This window comes from Polypterus senegalus, chromosome 6, assembly GCF_016835505.1.
Source record: "Polypterus senegalus isolate Bchr_013 chromosome 6, ASM1683550v1, whole genome shotgun sequence".
Lineage (NCBI taxonomy): Eukaryota > Metazoa > Chordata > Cladistia > Polypteriformes > Polypteridae > Polypterus > Polypterus senegalus.
Window position 1 is genome coordinate 110644001 of NC_053159.1, and position 18945 is coordinate 110662945.

General features: G+C 35.9%; 1 protein-coding gene across 2 annotated transcripts in view; it reads left to right on the plus strand.

The window, feature by feature from the left end:
- Positions 1-18945, plus strand: part of zzef1 (zinc finger, ZZ-type with EF hand domain 1) — a 273801-nt gene that overhangs the window by 114103 nt on the left and 140753 nt on the right. For both annotated transcript variants that reach the window (XM_039756776.1, XM_039756777.1), the window contains 7 exons: positions 683-898; positions 2878-2978; positions 6184-6353; positions 6442-6575; positions 7316-7386; positions 8000-8114; positions 15524-15680. In XM_039756776.1, coding sequence (XP_039612710.1) covers positions 683-898; positions 2878-2978; positions 6184-6353; positions 6442-6575; positions 7316-7386; positions 8000-8114; positions 15524-15680 — 964 coding nt within the window. The remainder of the gene's footprint in view (positions 1-682; positions 899-2877; positions 2979-6183; positions 6354-6441; positions 6576-7315; positions 7387-7999; positions 8115-15523; positions 15681-18945) is intronic.

Here is an 18945-nt window from a genome sequence, read left to right on the forward strand (position 1 = left end):
CTGAATGGCTGAAGAAAAACAAAATGAAGACTTTGGAGTGGCCTAGTCAAAGTCCTGACCTGAATCCAATTGAGATGCTATGGCATGACCTTAAAAAGGCGGTTCATGCTAGAAACCCTGAAATAAAGCTGAATAACAACAATTCTGCAAAGATGAGTGGGCCAAAATTCCTCCAGAGCGCTGTAAAAGACTCATTGCAAGTTATCGCAAACGCTTGATTGCAGTTATTGCTGCTAAGGGTGGCCCAACCAGTTATTAGGTTCAGGGGGCAATTACTTTTTCACACAGGGCCATGTAGGTTTGGATTTTTTCTCCCTAAATAATAAAAACCATCATTTAAATACTGCATTTTGTGTTTACTTGTGTTATATTTGACTAATTTTTAAATGTGTTTGATGATCAGAAACATTTTGTGTGACAAACATGCAAAAGAATAAGAAATCAGGAAGGGGGCAAATAGTTTTTCACACCACTGTATACACTTTGTGACTGACATACGGCCAAATGACGCTGTAAGTTGGCACACGACTGTGTATATTTATATTAAATTTTACACAACACTTGTAGGGTTAAGCATTTAAGTTGCATTTTTAAAAGACTTGTTTGGTGTATTAACAAGAATTTATTTGAAGTTTGATTTCTGTGCATACTGACCATAGGAAGATCTATTTTTCATTTTCAGTATTTGATGATAAAATTTCTGTGTGCAAGAGAAGAGACAGCAGAACGTCTTGGAGTTCACCACTTAAGTGCGAGTGGCTATTTAAGAGACTCTGGAGAACAAGAAGGTTGCGAATCATTGTCCCTACATGGAGAACATACAGAAGGGGGATTTGTTAGTGGTCATACACTGCTTCATAAAACACTGTACTTCATTCAGAAACTTGCTCAAGATATGGTTAGTTAAACAATTTTAAACTTTTTTGCCAGATCATAAAAAAGATGTTCTACTTATTTAAAATGTCAATCTAAAAATAAGATTTTCATTTTATTATAATGCTCACAGAATTATTTTCCTTTTTCATCATTGACACAAACAAGATGCAGTCTTTGTAGGTACATTTTAAGTATTGATTACAAGTGTCACAGCTTGTGTACATCTTTTAAAATAAACTTTGTTTCCACTTTAAGATTGCCTTCACACTACTACATTTTTATGTAAAAAAATGACAAAAAAAGACAAAACAATCTATGTCTATAGTTGCATTTTCATATCATTTATGAAAGTATTTCCATCCACACTACGATGACTGAAAATGCATAAAACATAGATGTCTGCCTATGCTGTGCTTGTGTACATCGGCTGAAAATATCCTTGAAGGGGTGAAAATGCTGCAGGTCACAGCATGCATTGCAAGACTTGTATGCCTTTTGTGCATGTGTGCAGCATACAAACTGTACCAAGCCCAATTTAGATTCATACAGGTAAGCAGAACAACAAATGCTTTGTAAAGTAACTCTTCTGTGTCCACTGCAGTATGTTGGAATGTGTTTTTCTTCTATGAAGGGTATCAAGTGAGGGAATGAGACATTGTATGAACAGGATTCAATCAGGTTAGCTCCACATAAGTTAATGTCATTTTATTTATAGAGCATGTTTAAAATATCAGTAATGCTGTCATCAAAATGCTTTACAATAAAAATATGATTTAAACGTGAATAAACAGAATATTCAGTAAAATGCAATACAACCAGCAGTAAATTGAAACAAAACAAATGACTAAGAGGAGTGAACCATCAGTACCACTGACGGTCATGGAAAGCGAGGGAATAAAAATGTGTCTTCAAAGTAGTTTTAAACAGTTCAATTCAAGTTCACACTTTGATGTAATTAGGTAAACAGCAGCAAAGTTTTAAAGTCAATTCTGAAACTAGCAGGCTGCCACTGTAAAGAGGCTAAAATTGGAGATAAAGAATCAAACTTTCTTGCCCCAACCAAAAAACGAGCAGCAGTATTCTGAAGCAGCTGCAACCTACATTTCAGGGATTTCGTAATCCAATAATATGAGTTACAGTAATCAAGCCAAGAAAAGAATAAAGCATGAGTAATTTACTGAAGATCCCTAGGAGATAAAAAAGGCTTAACCTTGGCTAAAGGATGAAGCTGGAAAAACATCTCGACCACAGAATTAATGTTTCTCAAAAGAGAAGTTACTGTCAAAAATAACCCCTAGATTGAGAACTTCAGGTTTACAAAAATCCATGAAAGAGCCAAGAAGTTCAAAACCAATTTGAGGTTTGCCAGCAGGACCAGCTATCAGCCCTTACATATTTTGATTAAGATCAAGAAAATTGTCAGCCATCCAGGATCTTAGTTGTACAAGACAATTGTGCAGGTGATTCATTGCAGAGTTCCACACAGGAATATAAACCTGTATGGCATTAGCATTACACAGAAAAGAAATGCTAAACTTCCTAAAAAATAGCTCCTATAGGGTGAAGATATATAGAAAATAAAATAGGACTCAAAATGGATCCCTGGGTAACACCTCATTTAACAGGAGTTGTAGATGATGGAGGACTAGACTGTGTTTTATCTATACTGTAGCTCTGAAGAGTGTTTTCAAATGTCTTAGCTTTTCAGGGTTGAAAATACTGGGGTAGTGTGGACAAAAGACAAAACTGGAGATTAATGTCTGAATTTTTAAATGAAAATGTAGTAGTCTGGATGGGGTCTAAATATGCTAGTATTAATGATGCCCATCACTGTATAAAGTATTTGATTGTTTCTTGAATGCAACCAACTCATAGTTAATGTTTTTGATGAAAATTACATAGTGTTACATGCGTTGTTATACAGTTTTGTACTAAGCCTTTCCATATCACTGAACATTTTTCTTTATCTACTAAAAATATTTCTTCTTCTTTGGTGACCAGAATTTGCAGGAAGATTCTGGCCTTAAGCATAAGCAGCTTTTGGATTTCAGTGACCTTAACCTGAAGCTTTTCTGGGATTTTTATAATAAATTACAGAAAAAGTAAGTATCACTAATTATAGAGAGTTAAAAAGAAATCCAGTATTGATGTTTGTTTAATCTTCTGGTGCAAGGTTACATTTTTGCTTGAAATCCTAATCTGTAAAATCCTGACAAATGGCATGGGTTCCTAGTCCAAGGTTTCCTTGGATATTTTAAGCTAAAGAAGGATTAATTTTAGATATAATTTGCTATACACACCTTATCAGGTAATCAAATTTATATTTGATTATTTAGTTAAAGGAATATTGTGCACTCTATAAACCTTACCAGATTTTATAATTACATTGCTTTGGTCTCAAAATAGTTCTGTTTGATCATATTCATGTTTTGTTATTGTAGGGATGATTTTTGTTATTCTTAGATAAAACTGGAGTGTTATTTCTAAGAAAACATATTAGTAGACAGCATTCAGGCTTGCTTTTTATAAAACACAAGACAGGAGCATTAGAAAAAGCAAGTAAGAAATCTGAATTTAGCAGGAGACACTGAGAGCTTCAGTTTCACCAGAGGAACAACATTTAAAAATTTTGCATTTTTACATGCTATAACCATCCAGATAAACATTCTTTGAATTTGTAAGTTTTGTTAATATTAATCATTTTTAGTATTTTACAAGCAGACTCAGAGCTGTAGTTTAATTCTGCATGTGTATTTATATACAGTTTGAGTTTATTTAGCTTAAGTTATTGCTATTACCTAAAATTTAACTTTTTCCCATTTCAAATAGTATCTGTAAACTTGGTGGTGAATTAACAATGTAATAAAGGTAACTAAATGACAGCTAGTAATACTCCAAAGTGTTTTTTTTTTGTTTTGCTATAATAAAACAGATGTCTACTAGACTGACATGAGAGTAAAGCCAAAATATGTGACTGTGGGAATCATTGATGTTATCTTTAAGATGAGATGTAATCTTGGGTAATTTTTTTTTTTATAGTCAGAAATTTATAGAGGTCTGTTTGACTTATGATTTTTGTATTTTGTTAGTCCATCTGTATCACAGAGGGAGAATACAGCTTATCCTTTGTAGAATGGCTGTCCACTTATGGTGCTTTGCTAACAAATTATAGTGTCAGAGAAATACGGTGTTATTTTAATCTGCAGATAATGCAGTTGTGAGGTTGTTTTTAGTGTAACATAAATACAGAGTACATGCTTATTTATTGACAACATTCATTTTGCCCACTACTTCCTCTTATATGTGGTGTAGAAATTTATTTGATCTGCTGGTTCTTCCTTTTAGAAATTCCAACTGATATGTCCAAGGGCTGCCACATTTATATCTGAATATTAAATATTCAATATTGATGTGAAAATTTCACATATTTTTTCTATTCTGTGTTTCAGTATATGCCTACATGCAACTTTACATGATTTTTAGTACATATCAAACTTTCATATATTCTGTAATTTCTATGTGATAGCATTCATGATTTGTCAAAAATTACTGCGCTGGTGTAACCCACAAATCTCATTTGTAATTGGTCATTACACACAGTCATTAAACCCTTTATGTAGCTTCCTGCCCCACCTGTTTCTTTTATGTTAACGTAGCACTGATTATTTCTGTATTTTTCAAGTTAGTCCATGCATTGTAATTTGTTTGTGTACAGGAGTAGCACTGTTTCTAGCCATTTTTCAGAACTTTAGAATTCACATACATCCTCCATGAAGCAGTACATAACTGATTAACAATTTCTGCATGGAGATATGGATCATGTTTAGATAATTTATTCAGCACTTGTTGCCTTTAACATTCAGAATATTCTTAATGTACCAGAAGCAGAAGGAAAGCAACTGGATGTGACAAATCACCATACAACCTGAATGTTTAAGATTACATTGCTGCCTCATGGCATGGGTGGTCTTCTCTGGTGCTGCTTCTTCCTGATTCTCCTTTATCCACCTTGAAGCAGCGAACTTTGTCTGGGTCAAGTTGAACACCTCTAGCCCATCACTATTCAATGTCATTCTTGGTATAACAGTCCATCCATCCATTATCCAACCCGCTATTTCCTAACTGCAGGGTCGTGGGGGTCTGCTGGAGCCAATCCCAGCAAACACAGGGTGCAAGGCAGGAAACAAACCCCGGGCAGGGCGCCAGCCCACCACAGGGCACACATACACACACCCACCCACACACTAGGGACAATTTAGGATCACCAATGCACCTAACCTGCATGTCTTTGAACTGTGGGAGGAAACCGGAGTACCTGGAGGAAACTCACGAAGACACGGTCCATGTTTATGAATTAAAGGGGTCCAATAGTTTAGGAGCTTCACATTTTACACATTTGGAAAGTACCAAATATGATTATTAGAATGCCTCCTTTCTGATTAATTTTGCTGTAATGCTCTTTTGCTGTTTAACTTCTCTGCCTACTGTCTAAAAATTTCCTGCTTTACTGAAGACAAAAGAAGAAGAAAGATAAGAACATAGTTATCATTCTCCCTTGGCTGTTGTCTTTAAATACTTTTTAAATTATAAAAATTAAGAAACAGAACCGTCAGACTACACAACATAATGAAACAAAACAGTTTGTAATACTGTTTTCATCTTCTGCAGTAGAGGTGATCTCCCATTGCCACATGAAGACTGTCAAATAAGACTATGAACTCTGGGTACTTGCTTAATTTGAATTCTCTCTAAAAAAATGCAATGAATTACTTCTGTAGAAAAAGCAAGTGTCTGGAAATTTTTGTTATATCTTCAAAATGAAGAAATTTTAAGTTTAAAGTGAGTACATATCCAAACTGATATAAAGAGCTTTAAGAAAGACTTTAAACATCGCAATAAACTTTATATGGATTAATGGAAATGAAAACTAAACAAATTTTCAGGAACAACACATAGAGTACATGTGCACCAAAGAGCAGCCTGTGACCATCTATCACCTACTCTTGAGACATACATGGTTTAGAATTTAAGGTAAAAAATGAATGAAGTATGCACTTTAAATGCTTATTAGTAATATAGTAAGTAAAAGGTCTAGTGCATGATTGATGGGATGTCAAAGGAAAAAAAATTAGAGGTGGGATAATGACATCCACCATTTAAATTAAAATGATTATATAATTAATTAATTTGTTCTTTTGAAGCAGTTCTATTGTTTCCTAAACTTCATGAATGGAAGGTGTCAAGTATGAATGTGGAATAATTTATTCATTAGATTAAATATCATGTGTTTTGGTTATTTTTCCCTAGCTTAGGAGAAGAAGCTATGGAGTCACAAGTTCTACTGTTGCAGCTTCTGCAAAACTGTTTTCCAGTACTGTCTTCCTCTGGCCAGTCTTCCCAGTCACAGGATTCTTCAAAAATAGCAGTTCCTGAGCAACTGAAAGCAGTGCATGACCTTTACAGTCACCTATGTGAAAGTCAGTCTTTGATTCCAGAAATATTATTTGTGGATGGTGCTTGATTTCTGCAAATTTTTTATAATGTCCTTTTTAATTTGTTGACCAGTTGTGGATGAGTCTGAAGGTGATAAATATGTTCCTAAATCTGTCAAAAAAGAGGCCAAAAATGTAATTCTGAATGGCGCTGCAGTCTTCTTCCCAGACAGACAAACCAGGACGGATCATCTGTTTTCTATGATGGTTAATATTTTTATTTTTTGAAAATTATAAATAAAATTTACTTTTAATGATTAAGTAGTTGAAGATTGTTTGGAAATGCAAAAAAAAAAAAACCCTTAACATACTGGGAATTGATTTTCAGACTGTACATCCTGTTGTATAATAACACTGAGGGAAACAGCAAGCACAGTGGCATCCTGGGCTTAAATTCTAAGCATCGTCAGTATGTTTTTTGTGAGAGAACACCCCTTTTCATGCCATATTCTTAGTTATATGCATCTTAAGTTAAAGATAAACTATCACAATGCGTGTGTGAATGGGCCTTCTGATGGGCAGGTACTGCAGTATGATTCCTGACTTGGGTCCAGTAATGCTCAAGTTCCTCCCCTGTATTAAATTATAGGTTTGATTACAGGTTCGATAATTTTATGTCATGCTATTAGTGTAGAAACAATGTTTTATATCTTTATATATTTTTGAATATTTAATATGTCACCTGATTGACATTTCTTGTTTGCATTTCAGTACAGCACTTGACTCTAGCAGTCATGAAGATATCCCTATAATATACACACTTTTGACAAAAACAGAGTCAATTTATAAAATTAAACTCCAAGGGAAAAAAAATTGAGTTAAAAATCAGGATATCCATATTTACATTTTTTTTTACATTTTTATCAATCTATCTGTCAATCTATCTAATCTATCTATCTATCATGGGTGAATGCAGTATTCTGACTGAATCTATGCTTTTCCACCAGAAAAATATCACAGAAGAGACACAGCCAGTTTCTGTCATCCTGACATTTGAGTCTCTTTGCAACTATTTCAGGTATGACGGTTTTACTCTTTATTAACCACTGTTAATTATTGTTACAGCCTGAATGAAAATAAGTAATGAAATTTATTCAGGTAACTTCTGTAAAGACATACACTTGATTCTGGTATACCTCATGCAATCTTGTGATAGATTTCATTACCACTGCTTAAATTTCTTTACCTTATGCACACATAACAGATTTGCTTAATTCACACGCAGCTTTACCAAAGCACAATACATTTATCAGGTAAAATGCATCTCAGCTTTTTATTTTGCAAATTCCTTCACTTCAAATGATCAGTCAATGTCTTCATTATCATAAGAAATACAGCTGGCACCAAACAAGGTGTTACTTTTGTTTTGCTTTTTGGTTGTACATTGTTTGAAAAGATTTGTGTTTTATAAACTTGTAATTCAATAGTTGACTTCCTTTCTTGCTACAGTTTTTGCCTTCATTAGGAAATTGGTTGAAACCAGTCAGACTATGTTGCATTTATAAAGCTCTTTGTGGTTAACAAGTAGAACTACTTGTTACTCTACTATAGCAATTTTGAATAACATTTATCATGCTATCTTCTGTATATGCTGGGATTTTATTTTAATCTTTCTTTTTTTTTTTTAATAGTAATCAAGATCCCAGTGGTTTGCTGTTATTGCCTCCAAAAAATGCAACAGCGGACTTTGATACCTCTCCTGTTCTTACAGTTATGGACACATTACTATTAGTTGCTGTGCGCAAGGTGAGTTTATAAATTGCATTGCTCTTTAGCTTTAAGAGCAATGAATGAATTATAAATTCAAATTCAGTATCATTTAAGGTTAGTAAATATCAGCCCTAGACAAATGTTTGTGAGATGAACTTTTATGTTTGTCAACCAGTAACTATAATTTGAGTGTTTCATATTTTTTTCGTATTGTTTAAGTGTTCAAATATTTTAGCTACCTGAATTTACCTTGAAGTACATGTTGACTATTAACTACAATTCTTCATTATAAATTATTAAACTGTCTTTCACAAACAAAACTTTTGCACTTTTTAGTTATCAAATAAAAATTACATTAATTGTAAAATTAATACATTAATTAATCGGGGAGTTAAAAGAGGGATTCTGTGATGGCCCAAATATCCTTTTTCTATCTCTAATGAGTTTTGGCCAGTCGGGATGTGAGCTGTAGAGGAGGAATTGATTTGATTAATGTTAATCAATTAACTAATTTTCCTTATGGCAATGCCAGTAATTAGTTGGACAATTCATTGAGATTATCACTTTCACATTTTCCTTACCTTTCTCTGTAGATGAAGTTCCTGGCAGTTAGACTTACTGTATTTAATACTAACTAAATAACACTTGTTCAAAAGAAAAAGCTAAATATTAATATTTATTAATAACACAAGGACTGTATAAATTACATCTGGCAACTTCTAGTATACTCAACATAAGGTGTAAAGCAGATGAGATAGACAAACATATTCTTTGATAATTTTCCTAGGCTATCATCATTTTACAAGCTTTTTAGTGTGACATCAAAGTCAGCTTGCTCTTGCTGTCATGCTCAACTGTGGATGAGAGAGAACAAAACTGTTGTGTTACAACGCAAGACTTTTAGTCTTTAAATTGGTTAAAAGCATGTAAAAGCTAATTTACCTGACCCAGTCATGACCTTATCAATAGCTATTGGCACAGACAAACAATGTTACAATACCACCTTTCTTGCTGTGGAGTGCACGTGTTGCCTTTGCTATGTGATCCTTTGTCCATGTATGTGGTACTATTTTCCTCTACTCAAAATTAGATTCTTTCCAATGTCTTCTGTAACTTTATATAGAAAAGTGTGACTTTTTCTGACACATTATTTTATGTTCTGGAGTTACCTTTTTGAAGTAAGGCTTCTTCCCTTTTCAGTCTTCCAGACTGGACTCCCACTGTCACAGAGCTTAAAATCATTTGAGGTATCCTAGAGCTAGTGATTCCCTAACCAGTCCCTCCTGTGTGCTCAGAGGATTTCCAGAGTCTTTTAACTCCAGGATCCCCACAAAGAATTGCTTTCAGGTCCAAGCTTATTTGCTCACTAGAGAGTGGGTCTGTGTCTGGCTCCAAAGAGAGTAGGTGAAATTACCTAATTTAAAGAGACAATAGAAATGTATGCACCTAGCATTAAGAGTAAAGTGTAACCTCTGGTGATTGGACTTAAGTTCCATATCTTAAAATTACAGTGCTGACAGGTGTTTTACTATATAGGTATTTTTCTTATTTAATACTTTAATTTATTTGAGGAAGTTCAGCACACGCACATGAATTTGAGTTTTTAAAATTTGTTGCTATATACTGATGCTGTGCTGGTTCTGTTTGCTTAATACCAACAAGATTAAAAGCTTTTTGCTGCTTGGATTTAAATGCCGCTTTCATTTTTTGTATGTCCTACTGCAGAAATTTATTTGTAAAACAGTAATATTTTCATTTCTCTCCACTGAAATTTTTGCTGTCTCAAATTATGGCAATAATTGATAACTACAAACTACATTGTTAATTGAGTTTTTAAGAATGATTAAAATTTCTTGCTTACCATGCATTTCCTTGGAATGTACATAATAATTAGAATTTGAAATGTAATTTTTATATACAGTATACCGTTTTGATTTGTGTGTATCTATATATATATATATATACACACTAGGAAAATACCCGCGCTCCGCAGCGGAGAAGTAAAAAGAAAAGGAAACATTTTAATAATAACGTAACATGATTGACAATGTAATTGTTTTGTCATTGTCATGAGTGTTGCTGGCATATATATATACACACACACATATATACATGTGTACATATATACACACACATATATACTATGGGATGCCAAACAGGCAAATACATTGATTTTCTGAATATATAAAGTCGGCGTCAGAATATATAAAGTCAAAACTTGAATAAATAAAGTCACTGTCTGAATATATAAAGTCAAAACTTGAATATATAAAGTCAGCGTCGGAATATATAAAGTCAGCGTCGGAATATATAAAGTCAGCGTCGGAATATATAAAGTCAAAACTTGAATATATAAAGTCAAAACCTGAATCTATAAAGTCAGCGTCGGAATTTATAAAGTCATTCCTGATTATATACTGCTCAAAAGAATTAAAGGAACACTTTTTAATCAGAGTATAGCATAAAGTCAATGAAACTTATGGGATATTAATCTGGTCAGTTAAGTAGCAGAGGGGGTTGTTAATCAGTTTCAGCTGCTGTGGTGTTAATGAAATTAACAACAGATGCACTAGAGGGGCAACAATGAGATGACCCCCAAAACAGGAATGGTTTAACAGGTGGAGGCCACTGACATTTTTCCCTCCTCATCTTTTCTGACTGTTTCTTCACTAGTTTTGCATTTGGCTACAGTCAGTGTCACTACTGGTAGCATGAGGCGATACCTGGACCCTACAGAGGTTGCACAGGTAGTCCAACTTCTCCAGGATGGCACATCAATGCGTGTCATTGCCAGAAGGTTTGCTGTGTCTCCCTGCACAGTCTCAAGGGCATGGAGGAGATTCTAGGAGACAAGCAGTTACTCTAGGAGAGCTGGAGAGGGCCATAGAAGGTCCATAACCCATCAGCAGGACCAGTATCTGCTCCTTTGGGCAAGGAGGAACAGGATGAGCACTGCCAGAGCCCTACAAAATGACCTCCAGCAGGCCACTGGTGTGAATGTCTCTGACCAAACAACCAGAAAGACTTCATGAGGGTGACCCAAGGGCCCCATGTCCTCTAATGGACCCTGAGCTCACTGCCCAGCAGCATGCAGCTTGATTGGCATTCGCCATAGAATACCAGAATTGGCAGATGCACCACTGGTGCCCTGTGCTTTTTACAGATGAGAGCAGGTTCACCCTGAGCACGTGACAGAAGTGAAAGGGTCTGAAGAAGCCATGGAGAACATTATGCTGCCTGTAACATCATTCAGCATGAGCAGTTTGGTGGTGGGTTAATGATTGTCTGGGGAGGCATATCCATGGAGGGTCACACAGACCGCTACAGGCTTGACAAAGGCACCTTGGCTGCCATTAGGTATCAGGATGAAATCCTTGGACCCATTGTCAGACCCTATGCTGGTACAGTGGCTCCTGGTGCACGACAATTCCTGGCCTCATGTGGTGAGAGTATGCAGGCAGTTCCTGGAGGATGAAGGAATTGATACCATTGACTGGCCACCACACTTTCCTGACCTAAATCCAATAGAACACCTCCGGGACATTATGTTTTGGTCCATCCAATGCCACCAGGTTGCACCTCAGAATGTCCAGGAGCTCAGTGATGCCCTGGTCCAGATCTGGGAGGAGATCCCCCACAACACCATCTGTCATCTCATTAGAAGCATGCACAGATGTTGTCAGGCATGTATACAAGAACACAGGGGCCATACAAAGTGCCGCGTACAATTTTGAGTTGCTGCAATTAAATTTTGGCAAAATGGACTAGCCTGCCACATAATTTTTTCACTCTGATTTTTGGGGCGTCCTTTAATTCAGGGCTCTGTAGGTTGATCATTTTCCTTTCCCATCAAACGATGAGGCATCCCTTCGTTCCTAACACATTACCCAGTCTATATCAGTATAGATATCCAGGAGGATTTCTTTTTCCCATTGAGATCTGATGTGTTTTCAAAGTGTTCCTTTAATTTTTGAGCAGTTTATATATATATATATATATATATATATATATATATATATATATACTGTGTGTGTATATATATATATATATATATATATATATACTGTATATATATATATATATATATACTGTATATATATATATATATATATATATACTGTATATATATATATATATATATATACTATATATATATATATATATATATATATATATACTGTATATAGCAAAATCCCCGCGCTTCGCATCGAGGAAGTACTGCTTTTAAACTTTTATTAAGAAGAAAAGAAAACCTTTTAAAACTGAAGGAAAATATACCAATAACTATCTGTTAAGGATCTCTTTGTATACCACGTTGTCAGTTCAGCACTCCGGTTGTAATATGACCAAGTTGTGCACTGAGCTTACTTTTGAGAATGCAGTGTATAGTTGTCCAGGAGAAAAGCAATGTTGCCTCAAATCAGTGGCAACCTTTTGTAGAGTCTGTCCCTGAGACTTATTAATTCTCATCGCGAAGCAGAGCCTTACTAGAAATTTGAGGCATTTGAATTGAAATGGGAGATCAGAAGGTATAACGGTGATGCAAGGAATATATTCAGAGTGTGGCGCGCTGCTGTTTTTTTGTGTAGCTGCCTTCACACAGCTTTCCCGCTGATTTATAAACGAACTCCATATAAGGCTGTCGTTTCTCCTTGCTTCGCGGTTCTATACTGATTTATTGTTCATTTATTACGATTGTTATAGTTATTGTGTAGCTATTTGAGACTTACTTTACTGTTCAGGTACCCATTTCCTTTATTAAATCCGCGGCTTGTATGCTATTTTTTGTTTGTTTATTACGATTATAGATATTTATTGATTCCCTTCTTTAGCTGACTGCCTGCTCATATAAGGCACTCCACTGTTTTTTTTGTGAAGCAGCTTTTACACAGCTTCTACGCTGTTTTATAAACGAACAACATATAAGGCCATCGTTTTTCCTTGCGTCGCCAAGGAAGCTGCCTTTTTATTTAATCCACAGGTTCTCTGATGTTTTATTGTTCGTTTATTACGATTGTTATAGTTCTCTTTATATAGCACTTTGTCAGTTCAGCACTCTGGTTGTAATATGACGAAGCTGCGCGAGCTCACTGAGAATGCAACGTATAGTTGTCCAGGAGAAAAGCAATCTTGCCTGAAATCAGTGGCAACCTTTTGTAGGGTCTGTCCCTGAGACTTATTACTTGACATCGCACAGCAGAGCCTTACTGGAAAGTGGAGGCATCTGAATTGAAATGGGAGATCAGAGGGTATAACGGGGATGCGAGGAATAGATTGAGTGTGGAGAAACTCTAGAGACAGCGTGCGTATTAACTTGTGAATTTTTCTGTGAGTATTTGGTGGCAGCGTGACGAAGTTGCTTCCGCAAGACCGCGTTAGCTGTGGAGCTCAGCTTGGAGCATATTCTTTTCCTACCTTGTCAATTGTGTAATGTGTTTTTTGAACAGGTTTGATGCATGGAAGTGATCACTAGTACTGCGTTCAGTCAGTTCACGCGAGCTGCTCTCTTGTGTGATGTTGCAATGTCCACTGCTTTATTCAATGTTAGCTAAGACCCGGACAATTAAAAGTTTCTCGCTACAGCAATTTTAACTCCGTTACAAAGTGATCCAAAGTCTCGTTTATACCTCGTGTCTTCTCATTAAACTTGCATCTCGCAAATAAAGTATTCGACAAAGGCATGGCAAACGGCAGCAGGAGTGTGTCCATAAACCTAATTTAAACTTACGATTTACACTGTGCTTTGTTTCTGCAGTAGCTGCACTTATGAATAAGATTGTACGCGTTTTTCTTCAGCGCTGTTTGGGAGCTCGCTCTTCTTTTCTACATACTGCGTTCACAGTCAGTCCACGTGATTACGTGGGAGGCGTGATGATGTGACACGCAGCTCCATCCCCCATGGCCATCGAGCTAAAGTCCATTACAGTATATGGAGAAAAATAGGTTCCAGTTATGACCATTACATGTAGAATTTCGAAATGAAACCTACCCAAGTTTTGTTAGTAAGCTGTAAGGAATGAGCCTGCCAAATGTCAGCCTTCTACGTACACGGTAAGTTGGAGAATTAGTGATGAGTGAGTCAGTGAGGGCTTTGCCCTTTATTAGCATAGATAATTCACTAAGGGCACGCAAGACACTGAGCACAAGCAAGACAGAGCCCCGCCCGCCAACTCTAACCCTCCTACTGCGTCATGAGATATGCACGACAGAGCCACGCACGCCAACAGTAACCGTCCTCCCAAGTCCAACGTCGCTCTCAAGACACACAACAACTCACCAAACACAGCCTCAGTCGCTTTCGTCTGTGCAAAAGTCCACATGCACCTCTGAGCCACGTTGACTTTACACCGCACACAAGACAGAGCCACGATCGCCAACTCACAGAGTCCCGCCCGCCAACTCTAACTAAGGGCAAGCAAGACAGAGAGCCACGCCCGCCAACTCTAAGACCATGGGATATGCATGCATTTAGTGTATAAATGGATATAAATAATTGCATGTCAACCATTCGCCAAAATCTGTTGTATGTAAACGATACTGTTTAAAACTTTATTGTTTATTCATTAGAAAACCCGGTTTCCACATCTACCTGTATTAGTTTAAATGGCACTTTTACCACTCGCATTAGAGTGGACGCGCTGACTTATCGTGTCGACTGGGCAACACAGTGATTGCGGCGTCTATCTATATATGTCTATGTTTTCTGTAGCCTGCTACAGGAAGGTACTCTCTCGACCGTTGGCATTGGTTTTGCTCCTTGCTATTTTCGTTATACTGCGACGGTGGTTTCCTAAGCCTTTATTATACTGAATTCCTTTCTCACCGTTTTCTGTTCCTATTCTTACACATATGGTACGGCGGGCTTCGGCTAGTATGTGTATATTTGTCATTAGTATGTCTTTTCGTAAATAAAATTAATTGTACTACTATGCATATTCTGCTTGGGCTTTCCAAGGAACAGCATATATATTTTAGGATATTTACTAATTTGTTTTTTTTCCCCCAAAAGTAACCAAATTATAATTTTGTTCAGATTATATATTTTTTTCTTTTATGTCAATAGTTTATATGTCAGATACATTAATTTTTATTTAAGTTTTGTTTATGTAACAATACTTTTTTTAGTGATCTACACTCCTGGCCATGTGCAGTGTAGTCCTGATTTGTTACTGAAATTGTTTTCTACCTGTGTTTTTAAATTTATATTTCCAGTGTACAGTGTTCATGAAAGCTAGAAATGTGGTTTTATGTTATAAATGATTAAATTAATTTCTTCACTGTTTGTTTCTTGTACTCCTTTTCAAAATGTTGCTGTAATGAATATTGAAGGTGTTCGTTAAAAAATAGTTATATTCTTTAATATGTTATGCTTTTTGATGTATTCAACTCACATTTATACTACTTTAAAATTTGTTTAGTTAATTACTTTTATTATGTTGTTTCAGTGTGAAATGATGATGGTCCGCACCTGTAATGACAGTGGCAAAGTCCTGTTTTCCTTGTTCTGGTCCCTTCAGGGTAGTCTATTATCCTGGATTTTTTTGCAGCTGAAAGGGGGAGAATTTGTTATAAAAGCTTTGGCAAGGGATATTCTTGTGAAATGTAAGTTATTTTCATTTGAGCTATTTTTTTCTGCTTGTGACCCATATACATTGTGTAATGTAATTTCTAAATTAAGCACTTTAAAAATATTATTTTCAGTTGTTCTATAGTTTTGTGTACATGGTTTGGTAAATAATTATTAGACATATCAGCACCATCTGCGCAAAGAAGTAATACAGATGTGATTCGCTAATCACTGTAAGCTCAAAACAAAGATGAGAAAATAAATAACTTGGATGTTTACATGTTTCTGTGTATACATACTTAAGTGATTAAGTGCTTGTTGTTCTGTATACATATTTATGTGTATTTATGTAACTCATTATTGAGTTAAATAGCACATTTAAACAGTAAACTTTTATACACAATATTTTGAGTAAATAGTCTGTCTTCATTGAAAACTAGTTTTTCCTGTTTTTCTGTATCAAGAATTTCTACCTTTGCAGTTAAGATTGCTCTAGACCAGGGGTAGGCAAAGTCATTCCTGGAGGGCCGCAGTGGCTGCAGGTTTTTGTTCCAACCCAGTTGCTTAATAAGAAGCACTTATTGCTCTAGAAACAGTTCTGCTTCATTTTAGTTGTCTCCCTCATTAAGATTTTGAACCCTTATTGCTTATTTAAGTCTTAAACAGCTGCATTCTCTGGTTTTAATTGCTCCTTATTAGCAATAAGATGCAAATGACAAAAGAAACCAACAGTTAAATACTTGGAAGGAAAGAGAAGAGAGAAAAGTGAAGGATTGAGAATTACCCATCAGTTTTACACTTCAAACTATTTGGATGATATCCTTAGAATGGAAAAAAAAATCTAGGATATGAGAATGACTTGACATAGCAGAGTTAAAGCACTAACAAGCCATGAAATGTAATTATTGGCAAGGATTGTTTTCTAATTAAGCAACTGGGCTGGAACAAAAACCCACAGCCACTGCGGCTCTCCAGGAATTACTTTGCCCACCCCTGCTCTAGACCAGGGGTTCTCAAACTCGGTCCTGGGGGACCCCTGTGGCTGCAGGTTTTTGTTCCAACCAGATTCCTAATCAGCGACAACACCTGATAGCACTGATCTCATTTAATTAGCTGGTAAGCACAGCAGCATGATTTTTATATTTATAAGAAACTTAGAAATATTTCTGTTTTTTCTATGGATTTAAATGCTTAACTCTCTTTTTATTATATTTCGCCCTTTCTCTGTGCAGTTTGCTCCCTTCATTGAATCTTAATAATGATAATTAAAAACAAGTAGAGCAGAAACCCAAGCAAACAACACTTAATCGTGAAAGGCTGCAACTACTTTAGTGTCAGCCCCACAAAGTAGTAAATAACGGATTAATTAAACAATTAGAACACATAGAAAAGTAGAATGACAATCAAATTGAAAATACTGTTAAAAAGAAAAAAAATACATATAACTGCTTTGTACATTTTAATACTTTTTTTTTACCAAACGTAGTGTTTAAATTTGTATATTGTTCCCAAAACAGGGAATCTGGGAATAAACAGTTCACTTAATTAGCCCAGGAGTCCAATTAAAAACAGAGGCTGGTTGGTTGGAACAAAAACCTGCAGCCACAGGGGTCCCCCAGGACTGAGTTTGAGAACCCCTGCTCTAGACCAAGTAACATGTACTTGGCCATATATAAAATATAATTCACTACGGCAAGACACCCATGGAAAGTACGCTGGAAGGGGCGTGGATTCCCTAAGCCGCCGACAAGTAAGACACTTATGGCGCACGCAGGGAGGAGCCACACCCACCAACTCCAAGACCATTGGTTAAGATGACAACTTGCAGAGCCACGCCCACCAACTCGGGCGCGACGACACAGAAAGAACGGCGTCATTTATATTCGTCTGTCGTAGAGGCCTCATGTACCTCCGAGCCACCTTGACTGTTGAGGAGGGTTATTTCAATGTAAGGTTTATAAAGAATGAAACCATCACAGACTGCTTGATTTATCTTACCATTAGCAATTATTAATGTAATTCTGTGATATTTTGTAACTGAAAAACTGCATAAAGACAATGATAAAAATAGAAATTCAAACATTATTATACCCATACTGATGAATTACTGAATTCCAAGATAAATCAGTCGTACTAGAGTGTTGTAACGTGTTAGCCATTATGAATGTAGAGAAAAGCCAAGCAAAATGACACCTTTTATTGGCTAACTAAAAAGATTACAATATGCAAGCTTTCAAGGTAACTCGGGCCCCTTCTTAAGGCAAGATGTAATCCTGAAGAAGAAGCCTGAGTAGCCTCGAAAGCTTGCATATTATAATCTTTTTAGTTAGCCAATGAAAGATAAATCAGGAAATTTATGTAAATACACTTGTTACGGTTGTTTTTGTAACATGTCTTTAAAATTGTGTTTATCAGAGAAACCCTCTGTTAGGTTTGTAACATTTAGTATTGTAAGATTTATATTTGCATCATTACTTAGTTAAAAAAAAAAAAAAATCTACTAAGAGTAATATTTAACAGATTAGTCAAATTAATTAAAATTATATGTCACAAGCTCCGTGGGCTTTAGTTGTTCAAATCTATCCCTCTTTTATGGTGTGCTCGCATGATTATCATCTATTGTGATAGACATTTCTGTCTTGTCTATATGAAACAACTCCCCCAGTGGACCCACTTCTGTTGAAATGTTCTGCAGTTATTTTTCAAGCAAATTAGTCAAAACAGTTCAATTTTAAAATTTAATTCTTATTTGAAGATTTTAAAATCTTCAACTTAAAAGCACTGGCTAATTTGCAAGCTCATCTATCTTAAAACAGAGAAACATTTTGTGTAACTTAAACTAAGATTTAGTTTACTGTTCCAATTTTACCTTGAAACAGAGGTTACTTCAACTTATCTATTTTGTATGTTTTCTTCTTTTACTCATCTGACAGCTGCATGGATTCCTAGTACAACTTAAGCCCTATTCAGACAGTATTAGTTTTATACCAGGAGGTAGGATAAAGTAATTATTACCAGAGAACCTCTATTCAGGCTGAACTAACTTTAACCCACCTGCTGGTGTAAAAATGAGTGCTTGAAGGAGCTGGTGTTATGTACTATATCAGAATTTCCCTGTTCCTCTTAGTTAAGGTATGCATACTATTGCATGCCATCATCAGCTTGGTCCACATCAGCAATCCTTATTTATAACAATAGTATGTTCGTTCGCACCCTCAAGGGGCCCCATAACCCCATCCACTTCACCCAATTTTCATTATAAATTGTGTATAGCAGCGTGCCTTCACACCTTCCAAGGAA